The sequence below is a fragment of the Quercus suber genome, unplaced genomic scaffold (assembly GCF_002906115.3).
Source record: "Quercus suber isolate HL8 unplaced genomic scaffold, Cork oak 2.0 scaffold_36, whole genome shotgun sequence".
In the NCBI taxonomy this organism is placed as follows: domain Eukaryota; kingdom Viridiplantae; phylum Streptophyta; class Magnoliopsida; order Fagales; family Fagaceae; genus Quercus; species Quercus suber.
The window spans coordinates 1653747-1677195 of record NW_027069501.1 but is presented as its reverse complement, the minus strand read 5'-3'; the positions used below and the strand labels follow the sequence as shown (position 1 = coordinate 1677195).

The following is a 23449-nucleotide window of genomic DNA, read 5'->3' as shown; positions in this document are numbered from 1 at the left end:
TCAGGACCTTGACCATTATAGTGAGAAGCAACCCATCGAAGTGCAACCCATGAATCTTCATAGCCTATTGGCACAGGGTGTTCTGGGGCTAATCTGTAATCAACAGAAACTGCAACTATATTAGCCTCAGCTACAAGAGCAGCAACATGGTTATGATATGTTGGACAAAATGGTGAACCCATAAAGAAGCCCCCACCATGATAGTACACTAGAATAGGTAACTTCTGGCCTGGACTAATGGTACTTGGAATGTAAACCCTGGCTGATAGGCCAGTTTCTTTAACAATTTCAACATCTTTGGTGGAAATGCCACTTTGGGAATTGATTGATGGAGGGACTATATCGGTGCCAAAGTTTCTCTCCACTCGCCCATCTTTGTATGCTCGGAAATATGGGAGGAATTCGTGTACTACTTCACTTTTCCTTGAATCCATCGTTGAAGCAAGGAGGATATGAATGCACCTTGATATATAATATGATCCTTTAAAGAACAAAGGAGCCTATAGTTCCTAGATCATTTCTCATATGAGTCATACCAATAATTGTATTATTGCTTTTATTGAACCAATAATATATTCTCCACCATGTACGGTTAGGTTGGTAGACAAAATTTTCCTCAAAAAAAAATTTAAAAAAGTTGGTAGAAAAAAAATGTTGTTTTATTTTTTATGGAAAGAAAAAAAATTAAGGTAAACTAAAGTTAGGTAGAACTTTTTTTATTATAAAATAAGGCTTGACTAAAACCTATCATAGGTAAATATTTCAAAAAAAAAAAAAAATAGTGGAGCCTTGTCTTAAAAGAATGTGTACCATTATCATATCATTTCTTTTGGGCACCAAGAATGCAATTTTAATAAAAATGCTAGTATTATACACTTTATCACAATTGTCCTATGTAACAGACTATAAGTGACTTGTAATAAAATGTGTGTGAAAGCAAGTGGTATTAGTATTATTATTATTTATAAAAAAAAAATTAAAAAAAAAAAAAAACCATTCTGCAATCAAGCTATATTTATGCCCTTCTTATTTATGCACCTTGATATATAATATGATCCTCTAAAGATAGATTAGGAGTAGTGACTAATAATAATGCTCCTTTTAGGGTCCGTTTGAATACAACTTATTTTGCTGAAAATTGAAAACTGAAAACATTGCAGCAAAATAATTTTTAAATGTGTAAATAATGCCGTAGGACCTATTTATAATTTTTTTTTCTGAATAAAGTGGTTGTGGGTCCCGTAAACAGTGCACTTTGTCTCTTAAAAGCTAAAACATGTGCATAAAAAAAATAAAAATAAAATAAAAATAAAAAAAGAAGAAGAAGAAGAAGAAGAAGAAGGAAAACGCAAAACGCCATGTTCACTAAAAAAACAAAAGAACAAAGGAGCCAATGGTTCCTAGCTAGATCATGTTCTCATATGAATCATACCAATAATTGTATTGTTGCTTCTATTTCTCACGTTAAGCATGCTCTTCTTTTTTTCTTCTTTTTTGCTAAAATTAAACACATGTTCACTAAAAAAACAAAAGAACTAAGGAGCCTATGGTTCCTATCTAGATCATGTTCTCATATGAGTCATACCAATAATTGTATTGTTGCTTCTATTTCTCACGTTAAGCATGCCCTTCTTTTTTTTCTTCTTTTTTGCTAAAATTAAACACATGTTCACTAAAAAACAAAAGAACTAAGGAGCCTATGGTTCCTATCTAGATCATGTTCTCATATGAGTCATACCAATAATTGTATTGTTGCTTAAGTTTTGTTGAACCAATAATATAGGGTCGTTTGTTATCGTTGTTTAAACAATAGTTTACAGTGTTTAAACAACATTACATGTATTTTCACACACACATATTTTCAAAAAATATAAACAACATTACTAGAAATCTCTTATCAAACAAGCCCATATTCTCCACCACGGTTAGGTTGGTAGAAAAAAAATTCTCAAAAAAAAAAAAAGTTGGTAGAAAAAAAGTTGTTTTATTTTTTATGAAAAGAAAAAAATTAAGGTAAACTAAAGTTAGGTAGAACTTGATATAAAAAATTAAAAAAAAAGGTTAGGTATAACCTTTTTTTTTTTGTTATAAAATAAGGCTTGACTAAAAACTATCATAGGTAAATATTTCAAATATATATATATATATAGTGGAGCCTTGTCTTAAAAGAATGTGTCCCATTACTATATCATTTCTTTTGGGCACCAAGAATGTGATTTTAATAACAAAAATGCTAATATTATACAATTATCTGACGTGACAGACTATAAATGACTTTTAGTAAAATATGTGAAAACAAGTGGTACTATTATTATTATTTAAAAAAAAAAAAAAAACACCATGCTGCTATCAAGCTATATTTATGCCCCAATCAACAATTTAACATCAATTCACCAATTTTGTGTATTCTCCCCCCCCAAAAAAAAAAAAACTTTTGTGGTGACTTATAAATTCTATGCATGACCAGACCGTCAAGTTCTCTCTAATTTTGTTACATGGGACTTTATCCATGTTGATAGAATGAAAATGTTTTGGCCCGTAGTGTGGTTGTTTGGGATCCTTACTTCTTGTATCTTTGGGCCAGTTTCCATCTCTATTCTCACTGCCTCAATTGTGGGCCTTGCGGCTCTAGCAGGAAGAGACGATCTTGGCCCTTTGGGTGCTTTTGTAGAATTAAGGTGGTTATCCAGAGAGAGAGAGAGGGGGGGGGGGGGGGGGGGGGGGGGGTATAGCATAACTCTATGAGATATTCCTAAATAAGTATAGCATAACTCTATGAGATATTCCTAGAATGTAATGGAGGAGCATTCAAATCATCTACCAAACTCAACCATGAACTGACTCCTAAGTCTACTAGAATGCATACTTGATATTATTGGATGAATGATAAGAAGTTTTAATGTTCATTATATTCAATATATGCATTAATTCAGGGGCGGACTTAGAATTTCAAGTGAAGGGAGGGGGCAGAGTATTAAAAAAAAAGGACAAGTCCAAATTTATAAGTTAGCAATGTGGGCAAGTCCTTTTTTTTATTTTTTTTTATTTTTAATTTGTGTGACAATTTAATTTTAAGGGAAATTACAGTAAACCTATAGTTTTAAAAATCGGTATAGTCAAAGAACCGCAAAAGGGACTGGTTATTGGTTTTATGGTCCAACTAGAATCGAACTGATGATGCCATAAATAATTTAATTAATAATTTAAAATTATATAAATAAATGAAATTTTTTTTCATATACTAATAAACTAATAGTAATAAATATGTATGTTTGAAAAATATATAACATCTTTTTAAAGAATTTATGAAAGTTTTGAGCATTTTACATCTTATATTTGCCACCAAAAAAAAATTGCAAAATGTAACAAAGAGGATCTTATACCTAGAAAAGTAAAATAACAAATCCACATTTTATACGTAGTAAGTTTATAACTGAAATTAACAATAATGTAATAATAAATTTGTACTAAAATGAATTATTATTTAATATTTTAAAATTATATATTAAATATTATTCTACATTTCTTATATATAATATATAATGTAGGGTTAGGATTTGTGGCCCACGCCCAAAACAATGAATTTGTAGAGTATGGGTGAAAGAGCTAACTTGATTATAGGATCGACAACAACTAATCACAACCCTCAAGCATAAACCAACATGAATTTACACGTAAAGAATGAGTGTCCGAAAAGCTATATTATTGATTATGTGGTGAATACAGATTTTAGGGTTACAATAAAGCTCTTCCTCTTTCCTTCTCTCTTCTTTTTTCTCTCTCTATTCCTTAGGAGCTTCTTTCCTTTGTATAACCTCCCTTCTCCTCATCTCCATTGTCCACTTGTACCTCATCCGTAAGTCCACTTGAGTATATGTCATGTCAAGCATCTCATTTAGCTCTGTGTGAGTGGCGGTAGGTGAGGTTACACTGTTCAGGGGTCTTCTCTACATAAATGCGGCCAGAGAAGTTGCTGCAGAGCCTTAAATACGGTAGTAGCAGCTTTTCCTTTAGATATTTCCTCGTTCTTATCTTCTCTAGATATACCTAGAGTTTATCTTGATCGTTAGGGTTGCTAGGAAAATCCTTCGGACCTTCCACACGCTTGATCAATTAGTACTATTCGTGTCCGAGGAATAAAATCTCCTCGGACGGAAGGCAGCCTCCTCGGACGGCAATCATCCTTCTTTCCGGGTATCCTTCTTCCGGATGGGCCTTGCTCTCACCGTCTCCTTCTCTTCGGACGTACAATAATCCTCACATGGGGCTCTAGGCCCACTAAGTTAGATTGGCCTTTCTCCCCCCACATATAATATTATGTATATTACTATATATTTTGTTTAATTATCAGTACTATGTAAGTCCTTAGAAAAAAAAAAGTTCCTCGCCTAGGACTACAACATGGCTCTCTACAACTACATAATGAATAATTAAATATAATAATAATAATAAAACTCTATTAACTACCCACTTACCCCACTGCTAACCTACTCACTTGACCACCACTTTATCTTCTTGTTATCTTCATCGAATACGTAGGTTGTTTAAAGTTCTAGTTTCTTTATTCTTTATCTCCTCTTCTATATTATTATTTAAGGGATTTTTTCTATTTGGAATTCTCATTTATTTATTCAAAAATGTAAATATATTTTAAAAAATACAACTTTAACTTCCATTAAAATATTGTTTAAAAAATACGGTCACTTTCTTATTGATTTGCAAATTACTTTATTTAATTATAAATTCTAAATGCATAATATTAACAGGAAACATATGTGGCACTAAAAATTAAAAAATTAAAAGAAAAAGTCTCATCAGATGCAACCTCAGCTAGGTCCGTCATTGAATTAATAAAATAGGAGTATGAGTGGCTTACCAGGCAGGTAGATTTGATGATTGTGTCAGCATCATAACTTGAAGTCTCATCATCATGGTCTGTAACATTGGACAACATCACATCCATAAAGTCTTGGCGTCCCTTCACTTCACCTGAAATCTTCACTTGCTTATGTTTTTCTAGCCATTCTGCAACCATATTATCCAATTTTTTTGCTGTATTCTTCATGGCTTTCTCGTACCCTCCCAAGTCAAACCACCTTAGATACGGTATTGCATCTGACAACACAAATGCCCCAGTGAAATCGAAAAACTCTCTCAAAGCCTTTCGGTGTTGATCATTCTCTTCATTCTCAACATTGGTCACAGCCCCACTAAATTTCTCTCCTACAACCATCTTCAATACTATGTTTAGAGTTGTGTAACCAAACCATCTTTTCATATCCACCAACACTTTATCATTCTTGACCCAATGGTCATATATGTCTTTTATAGATGCACTTACCTCGGCTTGTCGAATGTGTTTGAGCAACCCAAGGCGGTGATTTGAGAGGACCTCAAGCGTGGCTATTTTGCGTAGTTGACGCCAATAGGGACCATAAGGGCTGAACCCAAACATGGCATTGCTGTAACCCAAGAGATCTGCGGCTAAAAATTTTGGACGGTTGGCAAAGGCTTTGTCATTGGTAGTAAAGCACTCTTTGGCTATCTCCCAATTGCTAACTACTAGAGTTTGATGCACACCCATGCAGATAGTGAAGATTGGTCCGTACTTGTCAGCCATATTACCCAAGGTTATATGGGGTGGTTGTGATCCTCCTAAAAGGTGGAGGTGGCCAATCAAAGGCCATGCGCCGCCAGCTTCAGGTGGAGCTGTCTTTTTACTAGCAATTCTTTGAAGTCTTCTTGATAACCATGGTAGAAAGAAGGGAAACAGGAAAAGGGCGAATATGATGGCCATAGAAAGTTGTGAAGAATGGGTACATGAAGAGCATGTGGGTTTGTGATAAGGTTAGGCAACACCACAACAAAAATTATTTTAGTACCGACATCAATCACAATAATGATTAATTTATTAGCACAATATCGGGTCAAAGATCAATCTTCAACTCAGCAGTTAAATTAATACGAAAAACAAATTCGTAGGTAAATTCATGGTTTTAAAAATTGGTACGCTGAAAGAATTAAAATAGAGTGTATTTATCAGTTTTATAGTTTGATGGGTGGTCAAATTAATGATGTCATAAATAATAAATAAATAATTATTAATTATAAAAATAAATAAATAATTTTCTAACTAGTTATTTTAACTAAAAAAATTAATAATAGTAAAACATTTAAGATTAACTTACCAACTTTTGACACCACTTAACAAAATTCAACCCGAAAAAAAAAATAAAAAAAAAACCATAAAAAGGTAAAGTGTAACAGTTGCAAACCATTTTTAGTTATTTTTTAATTTGTCTAATAACAAAAAGAAAGTCACCAATGGGTAACAATATCATTTATTGCCTACTTGATACTTTTTTCCCACCTATCCTACACTTACAAGTTTATATCACACCCACCACACATTTTGAAAATCTACATCCACACGTTTTAGTGTTTTATTCAAACTTTCAAACAACTCTCTGAACTTAAGTTTCTTTCCTATTCACTTTTTGCCATGGTTTAAAAAATGGGTACAGAATATGAGCTAAACACTGGTTTTATGGTCAAACTGGTGATGTCATAAATAATTTAATTATTATTTATTTAAATTATATAAATAATTAATAATTTTTTAATATACTAAAACTAACAAACCAATAGTAACAAATATGTTTCCTTGAATACAAGTATATAAGTATATAATATAACATCTTTTTAAAGAATTTAACATAATAACATTACAAAACAATCATCCTTAACATAATAAACTTTCAAAAAAACCAAATAAATAAGTTCATTAGTTATTACGTTTACATCCAAATGGCAAATAACAAATAAGTTCATTACATCCAAATAGCAAATAAGTTTTAAAGTTTCAAACAAACAACTACTAAGTTTTAAGACCCAAGCCTCATTTGTTATGAAGATAATTGAAATCAATATCATCATGTGAACCAAATGCTCCACCACTAGCATCACTATCATCATCCTCATTCTTATCTTCTTCATCTTCAACATGAATAGGATGATTTTTATCTCTAAATCCGGGAGAAGCATCATCTTCATCATCAAATGATTCCAAATTGATGTCATCATCATCCTCAATCAATTCATTGTCCATATCTATACAAATTCCAAAACCAAAGAACAATAAATGAAATAACAATTCTAATAATCATTTCTCATAAATCATAAATAGTCTAATTAAAATATGCAACTAGGCAAATAATTGTTATAAGCTAACCTCTTTGTACATGGCTAGAAGACCCTTCTTTGATTGGATAGGCTCCCTCTTCATATAATGCATTCTCTATCTCCTCATGATCCAGAAATGGAGGTTCCTCATCTTCCACTACCCAAAATTCAGTTTTATCGATACTTGCATAATCAATAGGATCAAAATTGAACTTCTTCCTTTTGACTCTATCATAAGATGAACATAATGAATAATTTAATTAGTAACCAAATCACTTATATTTCACAATCACAAAGAACCCACTTGACCAAATCAGTGAATCACTCATATTTTCCCACAAAAACATTGAAACAAAGAGATTATATAATATATACCTTTCTTTCAATCGGTAGTTATAATGAACAAACACAAGATCATTAAGTCGTTGATGCTCCAATCTATTTCTTCTTTTGGTATGTATTTGTTCAAAAGCACTCCAATTCCGCTCACATCCTGAAGAGGCAGCTGTTTGGCTAAGGATCCGAATTGCAAACTTTTGTAAGGTTGGAGCACAAGATCCAAACAACTTCCACCACTCATCTAAGTTCCATATACAACACAAAACAAAGATACAATGAATCAATAAACACAACTATACTTATCCCAAAAATATAAAAAAGAGCTATGATCTTTAAAACATATTTACATTTTAGTATTAGCTAAAGTAAACAATATCTTACCCGGCTGAGATGTCTTGGCTGATTCTTGAGCAAGTTGGGTTCCAAAAGTTTGTTCACGCTCTCGAAATAGCCTTAATTCCTCCACCAACTTCAATCGACCAATTGAAACTTTTGATTCAATAACATCTGTCACAGCAGATTGTGTCTCTAGCCTCTTATTAAGAGTGGATGAGTCATATTGGAATGCAGGATTCAACCAGTAAGCAGCAGCATGAATATCTCTATAGAATTGATTATCCCAACGATCCTTGATAATATTAACATAAGGCTCCCATAGTCTCTTCTTGTCCTTGAAAATTTTTTTGATTCCATCAATTACTCTATACATGCCATCATATACATAACCCATAGCTGGTTTTTCATCAGAATCAACAATGCGTAATAAACGAATCAATGGTGACATAATATGCACAATTACATGACAATCATTCCAAAATTGATTGTCAAGAATGATTTTCACCACTGCCTTTGCTTTCTTATCTTTTGCATATCTTGATTCAACATAAAATTTGCTAGTCACCAATGCTTGTAAGTCATGCTTATGTTCCTTAAGACTCCCTAAGGCAATGAAAGTAGTAGCAAACCTAGTTGGCCCTGGACGCACAATTTCCGTCCAATTTTTTCTAGTCCTCAACCAAGCTTGCAAAGCCACATGGTTATAGATGAACACTGTGATCTTGGATGCACGCTCTGCAAGTTTAGCTATATGATCCATTTTCCCAATCTCCTTAAAAATTAGGTTTAGGCAATGTGCTGCACAAGGTGACCAACTAATGTTCCTATATTTTCCACACACAATTCTTCCAGCAGCTACATAATTTGCAGCATTGTCAGTGACCAAATGTACTATATTTGCAGGACCAACCCAACTAACAATTTCATCAAACAAGTTACTCAAATTAATAGCATCCTTAACCAAGTCAGAAGCATCAACAGAACGTATAAAAATAATTCCTTTAGGACAATAGACAAGGAAATTAATCAATGTTCTATGCCTAGTATCAATCCACCCACCAGCCAGTATTGTACAACCAGTGTCAGCCCAATATGATCGATGAGAATCAACAATCAATTGGATTCTCTTTTTGGGTCTCTCAACAAAGGCACTCGAAGGGTATGATAATTTGAGCCTTTATATCCAAGACCATAAGAAGCTACATCATTAAACATAGGTTGATAATAACTAGAATTCATAACATTAATTGGAATGCAAGCATCATACATCCATCTTGCTACAGACATATCAACCCTCCACTTCTTTTCTTTGCTAGCAAGCACACTTTTAATAGAAGGTTGAGCTCCCGGTGTTGTTCTAGGAGTGAAGTAATTATCAATGTCACCAACCTTTCTATTGCCAAGATTGGATCTTGGTGGAAAACTACTAGGACCACTTCTATTTCCCCTACCTAGCCCCCTACCTCTAGGAGTAATTTCTTGGATATCTTCAAATTCTGGTGAGTCCTCTAATGGCGAATAATTAGATGCTTCTTGATCTTTTTTTGTTTGTTCTTTAGATTTTGAAATTTCCTTCAAATTCTCAACCATTTGAAACCTAACATCATAAGGTACACCCATACATGTAGCCACATCACCTTTAATTCTAGCTAGATGTCTTTTCATCCTATTGATGCCTCCTCCTTTATCACTTTTTCCACAATGTATACATCTATAACTACTTTTTCCATCTTTCACTACTTCAGTTACATGATACCATGTGGGATCACATTTCGGTCTCACAGATGAAGAATTAGCATTAGGGTTGTAGAAGCATGTTCATTTGATGGTATAGAGGCGGACTCCATTTCACTCAACAATTTCAGACTAGTAGCAACCATTTTATCAACAAATAAATTCATCAACACAACATACACAATCAATAGTATAATACTCTGTAAACTATATTTCACAAACAATAATGCTTTGTAAATCAAATCTACAACATACACAAAATCACAAATAAACTAAAATGCTATTGTAAACTAATAATTGAAGTTACCACTTACCAGTGAAGTCACAGAAGGAGAACCTGAGATGAAGTTGAGAACATGAATTGAGACTCTGAGATGAAACCTAAAAAAAAAAATGATCAAAATCATTAAAAAAAAAAAAGAATATTAATTATTAGTTTCTTACCTGATGAAGCCGAGAGAAATGAAAGGAAAAAAAAAAAAAAACCGAGAAAATGAAAAGAAAAGAACATTACCAAAGGGCGAGGGCAAGAGCAAGACCAACCAAGAAGGAAACCCAAAAACCAGACACCGAGAAGAACAAGTTCCCTCTCGTAGATCAAGCTTTCAAGCTCATCGCCGATGCTTGGGCCATCCTAAACGATGCGGCGAAGAAAGCCCTATACAACAACAAGCTCACTCTGTTTTCAAAGTCGAGCTCACTCTGTTTTCAAAAGGAAAAAATAAAAATGAAAAAAAACCTCAGCCTGCTTGACATATCGTGAACTTCAGAGAGTGCAGAGAGAGATGCATGAGGTAGAGAGAGTGCAGAGAGCCTTGAGGTGAGTGAGGCAGAGCAAGCTTGATTGATCGTATAATGAGAGAGTTGAGATTTGAGAGCTAAAGGTGAGTGAGGGAGTGAGGTTAAGGCAGAGTGAGGCGTAAGTGAGATGAGAGAGTCTGAGGGTATATCGGTTAGGCTTAGGGTTAGTTTTTAGGATTTTAGTGTTAATTTCGAGGACCAAAACAACATAGTTTTTCCGGAAAAGACAAAAAACCCCAACCGGTCATTAACCGATTCGACCTCCAGTTTTTCTGGTTCTCAAGTTGAACCGGACGGTTTTTATTATTTACCTGGTTTTAAGCCATTTCCAGTTTTTTATCATAACCAGACTGGATTTGAGGTTGGTTCCCGGTCGAACCTGCCGGTCCAGTCCGGTTTTTAAAACCATGCTTTTTGCTAAAGTTTCATTTCTCGATTTCCCAGCCAAAATTGGGAATTAATCCTGTTTGCCAAACAATATAATTAGTAGGCACTGTTACAAAATTATATTTTTTTATTAACATCTCAAGTTTAAAAGACTCAATTTAGGACCTATAAATCGAGTTTTAAAAACTTGATTTCAGTATTCTGATCATGTCTAATGTGGCATTTTTTCTACGTGACGTTCACCTAAAAATCAAGTCTCTAAGACTCGATTTATAAGCCAATCAAGTAAAATGTTTTAAGCTTGCATCTTCAGCCTCCTTACACATATGTTCAGCTCTCTCATGTGCAAACCATTCCCCCTACCCTACCCCACCCAACCCCACAAAAAATGACTCATTATCACCATCACCATTCACCACAAACATCAACAACCACTAAAACCCACATTTTGCCTATCCCACATCAAAATCCACCCACCACCTTGGGGTTTGTAGAAGATCATGACTGAGCAAAACCCACCAAAAAAAACCTAAGGCGAGTAAGCCCAAATCCATGACGAGAAAAACCCTAATCCACGGTGGCAAATCTATGGTGAGCAAAACGTAGGCCCACAGTGGCAAACCCAAAAATGATTCGGCCACCATTTCGTTTACCACTCCTAACCCAGCCACCGATTTCATCCAATCCAATTTCATCCAAGCCTAGCCAGCCACCACTCCCAACCCACCTACCCAAAATCAAAACCCACCCATCACCTCACCACCACATACACCCAAAAAAAAAAAAAAATAGCAACCGTAAAGAAGAACAAGCGTCAAAGCCACCGATCAGCAACCATTACTGCTTGGATCCATCACCACCACCACCTACATGCAGTCTGCAAACCCAAGTAAAAAAAAAAATGGATTGTAGATTAGGTGAGAGAGGAGAAAGGGGGAGAATGGTTAAAAGGAAAGAAAAGAGAGAGTAGTGTGAAAGGACCCAATCTTACCCATAGCCCAATTTGATGGAGGTTGAAAGGTAAAGATGCTAGAGATGGAGGTAGAATGGTGAAGAGGAAAGAAAAGAGAGAGCAGTGAGAGAGGCTTGACAAGCATCTCTGGCATACATGTCCTAAGTTTATAGGCTTTATTTATTTTTTTGTTTCTTTGTATTTTTTATTCCTTTTCCCCTGTAGGCATTTACGTACTTTTGCAGATAGGGATGTTTTTATATTACTTTTCTGGTTGTTGTTTTAAGGAGTTTTTCATGGGCCCCGGTGTAAGGGGGAGGTGTGGTCAAGTTGTTTTAAACTACTCTAACGTTGTGTCTCTTCCTTTTGTACTTTTATACATTAATATATTTCTATCACTTCTATCAAAAAAAAGATGCAGGACATTTTACTTGGTTGGCTTATAAATTGAGTCTCTAAGACTCGATTTCCAGATGGACGCCACGTGAAAAAAACGCTACATCAGACGTGATCAGAACACTGAAATTGAGTCTTTGAGACTTGATTTATAGGCCATAAATCGAGTCTTTTAAACTTGAGATATTAGTAATATATATAGTTTAAAAACAGTGCCTACTAATTATATTGTTTTGCAAACAGTGTTAATTTCCAATTTTGGCCTGGATTTCCCTCTTCAATATTCTCTCCCTCTCTCTGTCTCTCTTATCAATACGGGTATATGCAAGTGCAATTATGCAAGAGCAAAAAACAAAGGATGAAGCGAATTGCAGACAGATAAAGTCATATAAAATTTGCTTCATTTTTGGGCTCCTTCCTCAACACAAAGATAGGAGATCTGATATTTTTTGAGTCGCTGTTAGTGTCTTAGGGGTTGTTTGGTTTTTAAAAAATCATCACCCATCACTCCTGACTCAATTTTCATCACTCATCACTCATCACTCATCACTTATCACTTAAAATATCCCAACTCCCTAAAGGTGGCACGTTTGGCACACTATTTCCAACTTCTCATAACTCAATTTTTTGTACTTTCTGTGGGACCCACACCTGAGCACCATGTCAAGCAATTCTGTTAGTCTTCCCGCCTCTCACTCATTTCATTTCATTTTCTTCACTGCTCATTTCATTTTGCCACCACCACAATCACAGTGCCAAAGTGCAACCAAAGAAGTACAAACAACAAAAATTCTTATCAATAAAAATTCCCCCAAACCCAAAAGCCATTTTCCAACCCTCAAAATATGTAGCAGCAAATCAAAACTCCATTCATACTTATTTATGATACACCACCAAATCCAACAAAAAAAAAAAAAAAAAAAAAAACCTAGATTTTAAATCATCTTGTGATGCTCCAAACCACTAATGATATCATCATGAGTTAGATATGTGACAAGAAGATTCTCAAAAAAAAAAAAAAAAGATATGTGACAAGAATTGCACATTTATAATATATATATATATATATATATATATTGTTTTCATCACCAAAACACATTTTATTTATTTTACATTATCACTTTAATAAAACTTACCACTTATCCCATTCTTTATTTTTCAATTCGTCCCATTAAATGAATATATTTTAAAAACAAAAACAAAAACAAAACACCAATGCTAAAATATTAGATGCACCATGCTACATATACTGTTTGCTACAGTAATAAATGAGTGGATGAATGTGTTCTTAAGGGTTTTGTTCGCTACCTGGTAAATTTTACATTACCCAATGNAAAAAAAAAAAAAAAAAAAAAAAACCTATCTATCAAAATAGCAAGACCCGTCTCTCACACAATCATTTAAACACAAACCTAACAAGACCCAATTCAAGAACCATCATGTCTGCTTATGGGACCACTCTCTCTCTCATATACTATTTTCATAGATCCCTTTTCTTTTTCTTTTCTCTCTCTCTCTCTCTCTCTCTCTCTCGGATCAACGACAAAGCTCGATTCAAGGATATTGTCTTTCGATGAGAAAGTACATCCAAGGCTTGGTCATCGGTGGCCCAAGCTAGCCCTTGACAAAGCATCAGTCTGAGACTGAGATTGAGATTGAGACCCATTTGTGAGTTGTTTGTCGGATGGGTCGGTGTGGGAAGGGTGAAGGACAAAGAACGGCAGGCAGATCAGAGAAGAGAGGTTGTGGATGGGGAGGGCTAAGATTCTTTTGTTTTCGATGTGGGTGAGATTTTGCTCTGAAGAATAACAAAAGAAGAAGAAATAAAGAAGAACAAAGAAATAAAGAAAAGTGGAAAAAGAAAAAGAAAAAAAAGAGGAGAGTGACGGTGGGAGAGAGAAAAGAAATCTGACTTGACAAGACTAGTGGGTTCCATGTATGAGTGTTTAATTACTAAAATGACATGAAAATTGAGTTTTGATAACTTGAAAACACATAAAATGTGTTTTCAATTTTCAATCTAATCACTAAAAATTAGAGATTGAATGATGGAATCAAAAATTAGAAACACATTCAAACACACTACTCAGTCGTGGGACCCACCAATTTTGAGTTATAGGTCAGTTTTTAACAATAACTGGACCGAATTAGTGTCCAGTTCCCAGTTGAACCAACCAATCTAGTCCAGTTTTTAAAACCATGGGTAAAACAGATCTCATTATATAATGTAGTAAAATCTATTTCAATATTTTACTATATATAATATATTAGTCCTTTTCATGAGCTACCGTGAGCTACCATTTTTTTTATTTTTTTTTATTTTTTTGATACGTTGATTAAATATTTAGTATCATATATTTGCAGAATCTTATATAAGACAATTAATTATCATCAATTGTTGTTGCACTCTCGCTTTTCTAAAGTGGTAGACCCTCCCATAAGTTAATTTTATTAGGATTATCTCTAAGTAAGCATATTAATCAAAACAGAACTCGATAAACCCACTTCCATTAGTACTAATTTTATTCAAGATAAGCATACATGACAGTATGAGCCTATGAGGGCATGACACGCATAAAGTTTAAACTTATCAATCAATCAATCTCACTTACTTAGACTGACTATTTAGGGAATGAAATAATTTTTTAGGCATTTGCTTTGCTCCCATTCATAGAGGCCAGTAATTTGTTGAAATTTTTGGAAAGTGAGAAAAAAAAAGTAAAAAATTTCAACATATAAATTTTTTTTGCTGAATAATATGTAACATATAATTAAAAAAAAAAAAAGATATGTGACAAGAGTTGCACATTTATAATATATATATATATATATTGTTTTCATCACCAAAACACATTTTATTTATTTTACATTATCACTTTAATAAAACTTACCACTTGTCCCATTCTTTATTTTTCAATTCGTCCCATTAAATGAATATATTTTAAAAACAAAAACAAAAACAAAACACCAATGCTAAAATATTAGATGCACCATGCTACATGTACTGTTTGCTACAGTAATAAATGAGTGGATGAATGTGTTCTTAAGGGTTTTGTTCGCTACCTGGTAAATTTTACATTACCCAATGGAAATGCTCTTATAAGTTTACAAGGTCTCAAAAACCTACTAATGAAATCATTTTCTAACTAAAAAGAAAATCCAAAAATTACTTTGAATTCCAAGAGTTACAATGACCCTAAATGTCTAATATGTTATAATACAATCCTAAAATTGATTTACACACCATTCCGATATGATTTCAATTTCAATCTGCTTGCTATTCCCTAAGATTTGAAATAAAAGAAGGAAATATCTTGGCTTAACAGCTCAATAAGTAACCAGTGATCTTAATGAGTAGGGCCATACGTAGAGAGAAAGAAATTCTTCATAGTATACAAATTTCATAAGTTTGGTGTTAGGATTTTTTGGTATTGGCTAATTCCATGACAAATATGCCTTTAAGTTTTGCAACTTGTGACTAGGAGCCCAATAATCTTAGGAGACAGAATTTTTGCTCCTAATGCAAGTATTTTTGTTAGGTTCTAAAAGTTTAGAACAATTGACCGTGAGCATAAACTTGTCTAGATATATATTACTAAGTTTACAAGTATAATTAGACAATGCTCAAGGTGTTACAAGTCAGAATACAAAAATAAGGAAGCTGCAGGTTCAAGAAATTCAAAACATGTTAGGTTTGATCAATCGAGATTGTGGTTCGACTGATGGAGATGCATTTTTGCAGAATTTAATTAAAGTCTAACAGCCTATTAAACCTATTAAGTGAATTAGGGTTTTAGATCTAATTCACATAGTATTTAAAGAAAACTCTAATGCATGTTTTAAATGGTTTTTTTAGAGAGAGAAGAGTGCTTCTTGTGCATCCAATTGTAGATCTAGGGTTTTTGTATCCAAAACTCTCTAAAATCTTCTATCGGCAATATTCTTTGAAGAAACTCAAGATCTGATGTTGTAGAAGTTGTTGCTATTACTAGTCATCAAAGGTGCTAGAGATTTAAACTTTCAAGGGTGGTCTTAGAATCACAAACTAGAGAGTTAGTGTTAATGAGGTAAATCTTTAAGTGGAGCTTTTAAAGTCACAAACTAGAGCGTTTGTGTGCCTCAAATTCAAAATAAAAGAGTCTGTAAATTTGGAGCTATGGTCATGTGAGTAAGTACTACATGAGGTAGTAGTAGATTTAGGTTTAAGTCAATTGTAAAAACTTCCATCCTATTAATGAATTGTTGTCTCGTGGATTTTTTAGGTTAAATCCTCCCCAGATTTTTTTACCTTGAAACTGGATTGTTTCATTAGTTTTCCTGAGTCATCATATTATTGTGTTATTTACTTTTCCACTATGTATGATATGATTCATTATTGTTTAACCTAGATCTAATTCATAAACCTAAATAACAACTTAGTTAATATATTAGGTTAAACAAACTGTGTGTTTCAGGGATCTAAAAGTCCAACAATTTTGAACGCTAAAATCTTCAAAGGTTGGAACAAAAATCAATCAAGAAATGAGTATTGATAAAGCTAAAATCGTCAATTGGGTCACTTGTTCAATCCAGAGCTTTAGATAATCTTGTAGCACTTGCAAGATAAAGAGAGATAGATCGAAGAGACCACTAGGTTGTGACCGGTGGGGGAGCCTCTCGTCTATCTTAATGAAATGAACAAGAGTAGGGAAGAGAAATGCAAACAAAGATAACACCGAGACGTGTTATCGAAGAAGAAACCGAAGAACTCGGCGAAAAACCTCTCCACCGCCCTTCAAGCGGAAATCGATCCACTAAACAATCAGTTGGGATACATGGGTTAGCAAGAGACCCTCCAAGCCTAATCTACCCGATGTACATAAGCCCTCCATGCTCCTACTCCAACAATGCTTCTCGAAACCGTGTCTTGTCTTAGTTTTCCGAATCTCACAACAAGCTCCATGTTGCATCTGCCATCCTTGGTTTCTTCCAATGCTTCCTAGCAGCTCCAAAACACTCTCAACACTCTGAATATGTGTGGGTTGTGTTTGGGTACAAATCTCCTCTCAACGTATAACTATGGGAGAGGGATGAAGAAGAGGCTACAATGATTTCTCACTAAGGATAAGTAGCTCTCTCTCAAAAAGATGGATGTGTGTGTTGTAAAAAACTTATCTAGGATTTTTCTCTCTGAAATGCCTTATATACATTTATGGGTAATGAAGGTATATATAGTATAGGTGAAAGGTAAAAAAGTTACACTTAAAAATCATCCAGGCAGAATGTTTCCCGACTATCTCGCAGGAACGCCTTACCCACGAGACACTCGCGAAAACGATAGCCTAGCACGACTCTTTAGCTTCCAGCCATGTGCTCCTCACATGACTCTTTCGCGGGTTAGCTTCCAACGAGACACCTGCGAGATCCACTGATTCTTCATTTAAGTTTGAGTCTTCACCAACTTGATACTAAACCCAATACAATAAAATCCCACAAAATACAAGAAAATAAATAAAAAGCAATTACAACACTTTTTTTCATGGAATAAAACCAACATAAAATATTATTGTAAATCACAACTTTACAAAATTATTAAAGGAGAGATAATAGCGAGTTAAGGAGAATAAAAGAGGGCTTCAAAAAAGATATTGACAAGGTAGAAGAGAAAGAGATATGAGTAAAAAAAAATATTAATACTTGTTTTAGTAACTTATCATAATTTTTAAAATAAAATTTTTAAATTTTTTAGCTATGACTCCACTATTGTAACATGCATTTTTGTGTTCTGGTGAATCTAAAATAGCTATATATCTTCATTGCTGCTAATGCTCTAACTCTACCAAAAAATATAAAAAGTTGCCAAAGCGATATATTGAGTTATTAGAAATATAAATTTGTATATTGTATAAAATAGTAAAAAATAACAGTAAACCCGAAACAGTACACTAGTATTAAACGGTATCCAAAATATATCATACCGCTAGCCAAACTAGTACAGTCTCCAGTACGATATTGACTTCCTTGCTCAAAAGACTAACGTCCATTATAATTTTCTCAGTCATATTATTTTGCAAAGCATTCAGTCATTTAGAGACTTACAGACTATTGAAAAAAAGAACTAAGCAACCCAAGCAATAATTAAGGATAAGCACTATGCTTTCTTATTCAAAGACTTCCTAATTGATAAGGATAAGCACTGTGCTTATCCAAAGACTTAAAACAAATATGAAATCTATTTAATCCTTGAAATTATAAATCACATTCATTTTGTTGCCTCTTTTGAAGTATAAACTTCATGAAGAGCTTGGTATTTGGTGATCAGTTTGTCTCGAGGGGGCCAGCTTTCTTTAATTATTGGAGCATCTGCCAAATTCTGGATCCATTCTAATAACAAGGGAAATTTTTCATGATCTATCAAGGTCACACCACATACCTCCTCCAATACACTTAGCAAATTAGCAAGCCAACCAAAAGCAAGGTCTAAAAGTCCAATTGTCTCTCCATTGAAGAATTTTTTTCCAGTAAGCTGTCTTTCTACAAATCCCAAGTTCTCCTGGGCTGTAACGATAGCTTCCTCTTGATCCTTCCCTTGCTTGATAAAAGCATTCCATATTGATGGCAAAACCTACATTGGTACTCAATAAGATATATAGTCATACTAACAAGTATTTAGGATGGAACAGTAGTTTTGCATGAACTTAACATAAAAATTAGTTCCAAAATTTTAGCAAAACAACTAAATCAGATTTATGGGTGACGAATTTTTATTTTTTTAGATTTAATTTAATAGGATTTAAAACCTATAATATCCACATCATAATTTTTTCTCATTAGGATCACAGTCCAATTTCTAGTATAGGCACATTCATCTAGAAATTCAATACCGTACTGAAAACTATTTCTAAAAAAAAAAAAAAAAAAGTACACAATGAACTCTACTTCCTTATCATTATCCACACAAAAAATAAATAAATAAATAAAAAATAATCTACAAATTCTACACATTACTTTTTGTAATTTTCTTTTAAAATCTCAAAAATAGAAATGGTCTTCCAAATAATTATTATTATTTTTTAGTATTTAAAAAATTGTTCTTAAAAGTAAGAGCCAAACATGTAAAATATTAAAAAATTTATCTAAAAACTAGTTTCAAGTTCAATTTTTTTTTTTAAATTGTTTTTATATATATTGTTTTGAAAACAAAAACAAAAATCCTCCTATCAAATAGGCCCTAGAGCTCTCAAAAGACTAAGGTCCATTATAATTTTCTCAGTGATATTATTTTGCAAAGCATTCAGTCATTTAGAGACTTACAGACTACTGAAAAAAAGCAACCCAAGCAATACTTAAGGATAAGCACTGTGCTTATCAACTCTTATTCAAAGACTTCCTAATTGACAAGGATAAGCAGTGTGCTTATCCAAAGACTCAAAACAAATATGAAATCTTTTCATATTGAACTTCGAGACAAGGTCTTGAAATTATAAATCACATTCATTTTGTTGCCTCTTTTGAAGTGTAAACTTCATGAAGAGCTTGGTATTTGGTGATCAGTTTGTCTCGAGGGGGCCAGCTTTCTTTAATTATTGGAGCATCTGCGAAATTCTGGATCCATTCTAATAATAAGGGAAATTTTTCATCATCTATCAAGGTCGCACCACATACCTCCTCCAATGCACTTAGCATATTAGCAAGCCAACCAAAAGCAAGGTCTACAAGTCCAATTGTCTCTCCATTGAAGAATTTTTTTCCAGTAAGTTGTCTTTCTACAAATCCCAAGTTCTCCTGGGCTGTAACGATAGCTTCCTCCTGATCCTTCCCTTGCTTGATAAAAGCATTCCATATTGATGGCAAAACCTGCATTGGTACTCAGTAAGATATATAGTCATACTAACAAGTATTTAGGATGGAACAGTAGTTTTGCATGAACTTAACATAAAAATTAGTTCCAAAATTTTAGCAAAACAACTAAATCAGATTTATGGGTGATGAATTTTTACTTTTTTAGATTTAATTTAATAGGATTTAAAACCTATAATATCCACATCATAATTTTTGCTCATTAGGATCACAGTCCAATTTCTAGTATAGGCAGATTTATCTAGAAATTCAATACCGTACTAGAGACTATTTCAGTATCAATAAATAAAGGTCTATTGTTTTGAGATTATTGTTAAAAAAAATGTGTATATCTTATCTGTATATATTAAAAAGATTCGAAAAGTTAGTTATTGCTTTTTTAACTGTCAAAAATATTCCTAATTTAATTAATATATTCTTATTTATTAAAAAGAGAAATAAGGTTAAAATGGCAAATCAACTAAAACTTTCCCACTACCCTCTCACTTCCCACTTCTAGCCTCATTACCCCATGTTTCTAACCAAAAATAAGAAAAAAAAGGATACCCACCAATGATTCCTATTAAAAAAAAAAAAAACTACCAACAGCTCCAATAAAATAAGCTTCCATAAAAAAATTTTAAAAAATTAAAATATAAATTAAGAATATTCACAAAGTTAGTTATGGATTTATAAAATGTCAAAAATACTCATAATCTAATGTTAGGAACCCGGTGGTTTCTAATGGAGATTGATGGGAATTATAGGGAAATGAATGGGAATTGTAGGGAAATTGACTTAATTCAGGATAGTCACCCTCCATAAAGAAATAGAGAGACTAAGAAAGAGAGAGAGAGAGATGCACTAATGCACTAAGAAATTGGTTTATACTTCATTGATATTTAATATGTTAAATGAGCTCTATGAATTAAACAATGTGTTAAATGAGCTACATGTGCTCAAATCCTAACTAACTCATCATAATCTCAACTAACTAACTAACTAACTAGGGATTAAAATAATTATTTTATATTCCTAACATTTAATTAGATAATCTTTATAATTAAAAAAATAAAAAATAGGTTTAAAATTGTAATTCAAAAAAAAAAAAAAAACCAAACTACCAGATAAACTTTTTTTCCAAAAAATTAGCACACTCTCTATTTGAATATATCTCATGCACATTTGATACATTTTTTCCTTAAAAACTAGTACACACTAAACCCAGCAATTTACTTTTTTTTCAAATTCAAAATTTTACTTTCTTAAAAATTCATTCCATGTAACCTCACTAATAATAGATAAATTCAAATTAAAAAATTACATTAAACTCAAAATGATAAAAAATAAAAATAAAATAAAAAAATCCCCATCACACGTGTGAAACAAGTGTGATAAGGCTAGTATATATTATTTGCATGTGCATGACTTTAATTGTTTGGTAAAAGCCCATGTAGATTTTTATGGACATTTACAAATACAAGTTTCTACATAATCCATTTCATAAAACAAAAAGACAAAAAAAAAGAAAAAAGAAAAGTCTAAGCCCAATTACAGCCCAACAACATATTTATATGACTAGAGAACTTTTTTTTTTTTTGTTTTTTCCGAAATTTTTTTTTTTTTTCCCGAACTTAAACTTATAAGTTGGAAGTAATAATTATAATAAAATAAATTTAATGAGGACTACTAGAAGTGACGTGGGGGTGGGAGGAAGTAGTGGATTAAGGGTCGACCTGGTTCCAGTATCTTGTGCACTCCACCCAATATGTTGGCCATGTATTTAAAAATTATCCCATGACAACATCTCATCGGTTCGGTGTACGAGAAGCACTGAGCCTATACTTCTGTTGATAAAAATAAGCACTAAATCCATTAAACAATTGGACTGTGGATAATAAAACCAAATAGGTTGCGTTCTTCTTTTCCTTTGTGTTTTTTTTAGAAAACAACCTGTGTTTTTCAAATTCTCACAACTTCCATCCATCCTAATTTTTTCAATTTCTCACAACGTCCAAAACTCTTTTTTCCCACTTTTCCTATTTTCATACACGCTTCTAACTAATTATAAGCTCTCTCTACTTTAAACCAACACAAAATTGCTAGTATGTTTTTGTACCAGCGAAGCTACTGGGACGACAACTACTAGTCATACCAATTCATATGATGCGAAATTGACTTCCTTAAATTCAAGCCTAAATGTTTTAATGACAATAAATTTTATTAATTGAGCTTATTGGAGCATGATGACCATATATATTCAATACATGAACAAAAAATCTAATTATCAGGAAAATAAAATGGATAGAATTGGAACACTAACAAGACTGACTTTGATATGATGTGCCGAGTTCACTCAGAATCCAAAACCACTAAATTAACTCGGTCAAATTTTTCAACAAAATATATTTGCTATTATTTAATGCAATATATATATATATATACTTTTTCTAATAAAATTACTTTCTTACCTTTAAACTGTGACTACTAAGAAAGAACAACATAAATAACTGATTACTTGAGTCTTAAATGGAGGATCAGTGGTTACTTTACCTTATCATCTCCAAATTTGGCCCAAAAGCGTGCCGTGGCTCGTTCAGAAGGATCTTCAGGCAGTAACGGATTTTGCTTCCATGTCTCATCGATGTATTCAAGAATTACAAGTGACTCCAGTAATGGTTTTCCATTGTGAACAAGCACTGGTACCTTCTTGTAGATAGGATTATACTGAAGAAGTAAAGAGCTCTTGTTGGACAGATCTTCAAATATGGTATCATATTGAATGCCCTTGAAGTCTAGTGCCCAAACGACCCTTAAAGGAAAGGGACTTGACCAAGTTCTGAAGAGCTTCAGTTCCGCCATTATTATGAGTTGATTTGCTGTTACCATAGCTGATGAGGCCATTATAAAGGCATTTTTTTGTGGAATTTGGATAACATCCCTATATTTTACTCTATTTGTAAATAAACCATTAAAAAATGGTAGAATCTCGCCAGTGCTCTAAAGTTTTGCCGTAATATATTAAAAGGCACAGATCAATAAGGTAAGGGGCTGTTTGGTTTGATCAAAAAAATAGAGTATATTTTGTATTTATTTTCAGTTTTTTATGTGACTCATTACTAAAAAACTTGTTTGGATTTGTATTTGTATTCAATTTTCATTTTTCATTTTCAGTATCCAAAAAAATAGGATTTAAATACAAAAACTAAATACAACTTTTTAGTGTTTCATTTTTTTGAAAATGAATATAGTGGTATTCTCGTAAAAAAATTTTAAATATGTGGGTCCACTATTACTAGCTTGTCAAATCAAAGATCTCTCTCTCTCTCTCTCTCTCTCTCTCAAAATGGAAAATGAATACAACCTTAACACAAACCAAACAGACCCTAAAAGAATAGTTGGGCATGCATTTAGTTTCATTCGTATCCTTACTTTATTTCGAGCGAAAACATTCTTTTTAAGATTTTGGTAAAATCCGGTCAACAATCATGAGATTTTAACTAA

At 33.0% G+C, this 23449-nt stretch overlaps 3 protein-coding genes across 4 annotated transcripts; all 3 read right to left on the bottom strand.

The window, feature by feature from the left end:
* Positions 1 to 3679: 3679 nt before the first annotated feature.
* On the bottom strand, positions 3680 to 5879 carry LOC136061105 (cytochrome P450 CYP82H23-like). The gene has a single exon (XM_065770811.1). The coding sequence runs from the start codon at positions 5795 to 5797 to the stop codon at positions 4760 to 4762; it is 1038 nt and encodes a 345-aa protein (XP_065626883.1). The 5' UTR covers positions 5798 to 5879; the 3' UTR covers positions 3680 to 4759.
* A 1019-nt stretch (positions 5880 to 6898) lies between these two features.
* On the bottom strand, positions 6899 to 9477 carry LOC112038732 (uncharacterized). The gene is made up of 5 exons (XM_065770847.1): positions 9125 to 9477; positions 7903 to 9032; positions 7558 to 7762; positions 7232 to 7410; positions 6899 to 7110 (listed from the first exon to the last, which is right to left on the bottom strand). The coding sequence occupies exons 1-5, from the start codon at positions 9475 to 9477 to the stop codon at positions 6899 to 6901; spliced, it is 2079 nt and encodes a 692-aa protein (XP_065626919.1).
* An 8663-nt stretch (positions 9478 to 18140) lies between these two features.
* On the bottom strand, positions 18141 to 22911 carry LOC111997212 (probable glutathione S-transferase). Of its 2 annotated transcripts, none has more exons than XM_065770810.1 (2): positions 22499 to 22911; positions 18141 to 18731 (listed from the first exon to the last, which is right to left on the bottom strand). In XM_065770810.1, exons 1-2 carry the CDS (start codon positions 22847 to 22849, stop codon positions 18369 to 18371), a joined length of 714 nt encoding a protein of 237 aa, XP_065626882.1. In that variant the 5' UTR covers positions 22850 to 22911; the 3' UTR covers positions 18141 to 18368. The 2 variants fall into 2 exon arrangements, with proteins under 2 accessions (XP_065626882.1, XP_065626881.1); XM_065770809.1 differs by lacking the exon at positions 18141 to 18731 and adding an exon at positions 19356 to 19963 and having other exon boundaries at positions 22499 to 22904.
* Positions 22912 to 23449: the final 538 nt, after the last annotated feature.

Coding starts and splice junctions, on each gene's coding strand:
- LOC136061105 (XM_065770811.1), bottom strand. CDS start 5,797: ATGGCCATCATATTCGCCCTTTTCCTGTTTCCCTTCTTTCTACCATGG.
- LOC112038732 (XM_065770847.1), bottom strand. CDS start 9,477: ATGGGTGTACCTTATGATGTTAGGTTTCAAATGGTTGAGAATTTGAAG. Junction 9,033..9,124: donor ATGTCTGTAGCAAGATGGAT/GTATGATGCTTG, acceptor TTGGATATAAAG/GCTCAAATTATCATACCCTT. Junction 7,111..7,231: donor TTCTAGCCATGTACAAAGAG/GTTAGCTTATAA, acceptor GAATTTGTATAG/ATATGGACAATGAATTGATT.
- LOC111997212 (XM_065770810.1), bottom strand. CDS start 22,849: ATGGCCTCATCAGCTATGGTAACAGCAAATCAACTCATAATAATGGCG. Junction 18,732..22,498: donor CCAAATTTGGAGATGATAAG/GTAAAGTAACCA, acceptor GTACCAATGTAG/GTTTTGCCATCAATATGGAA.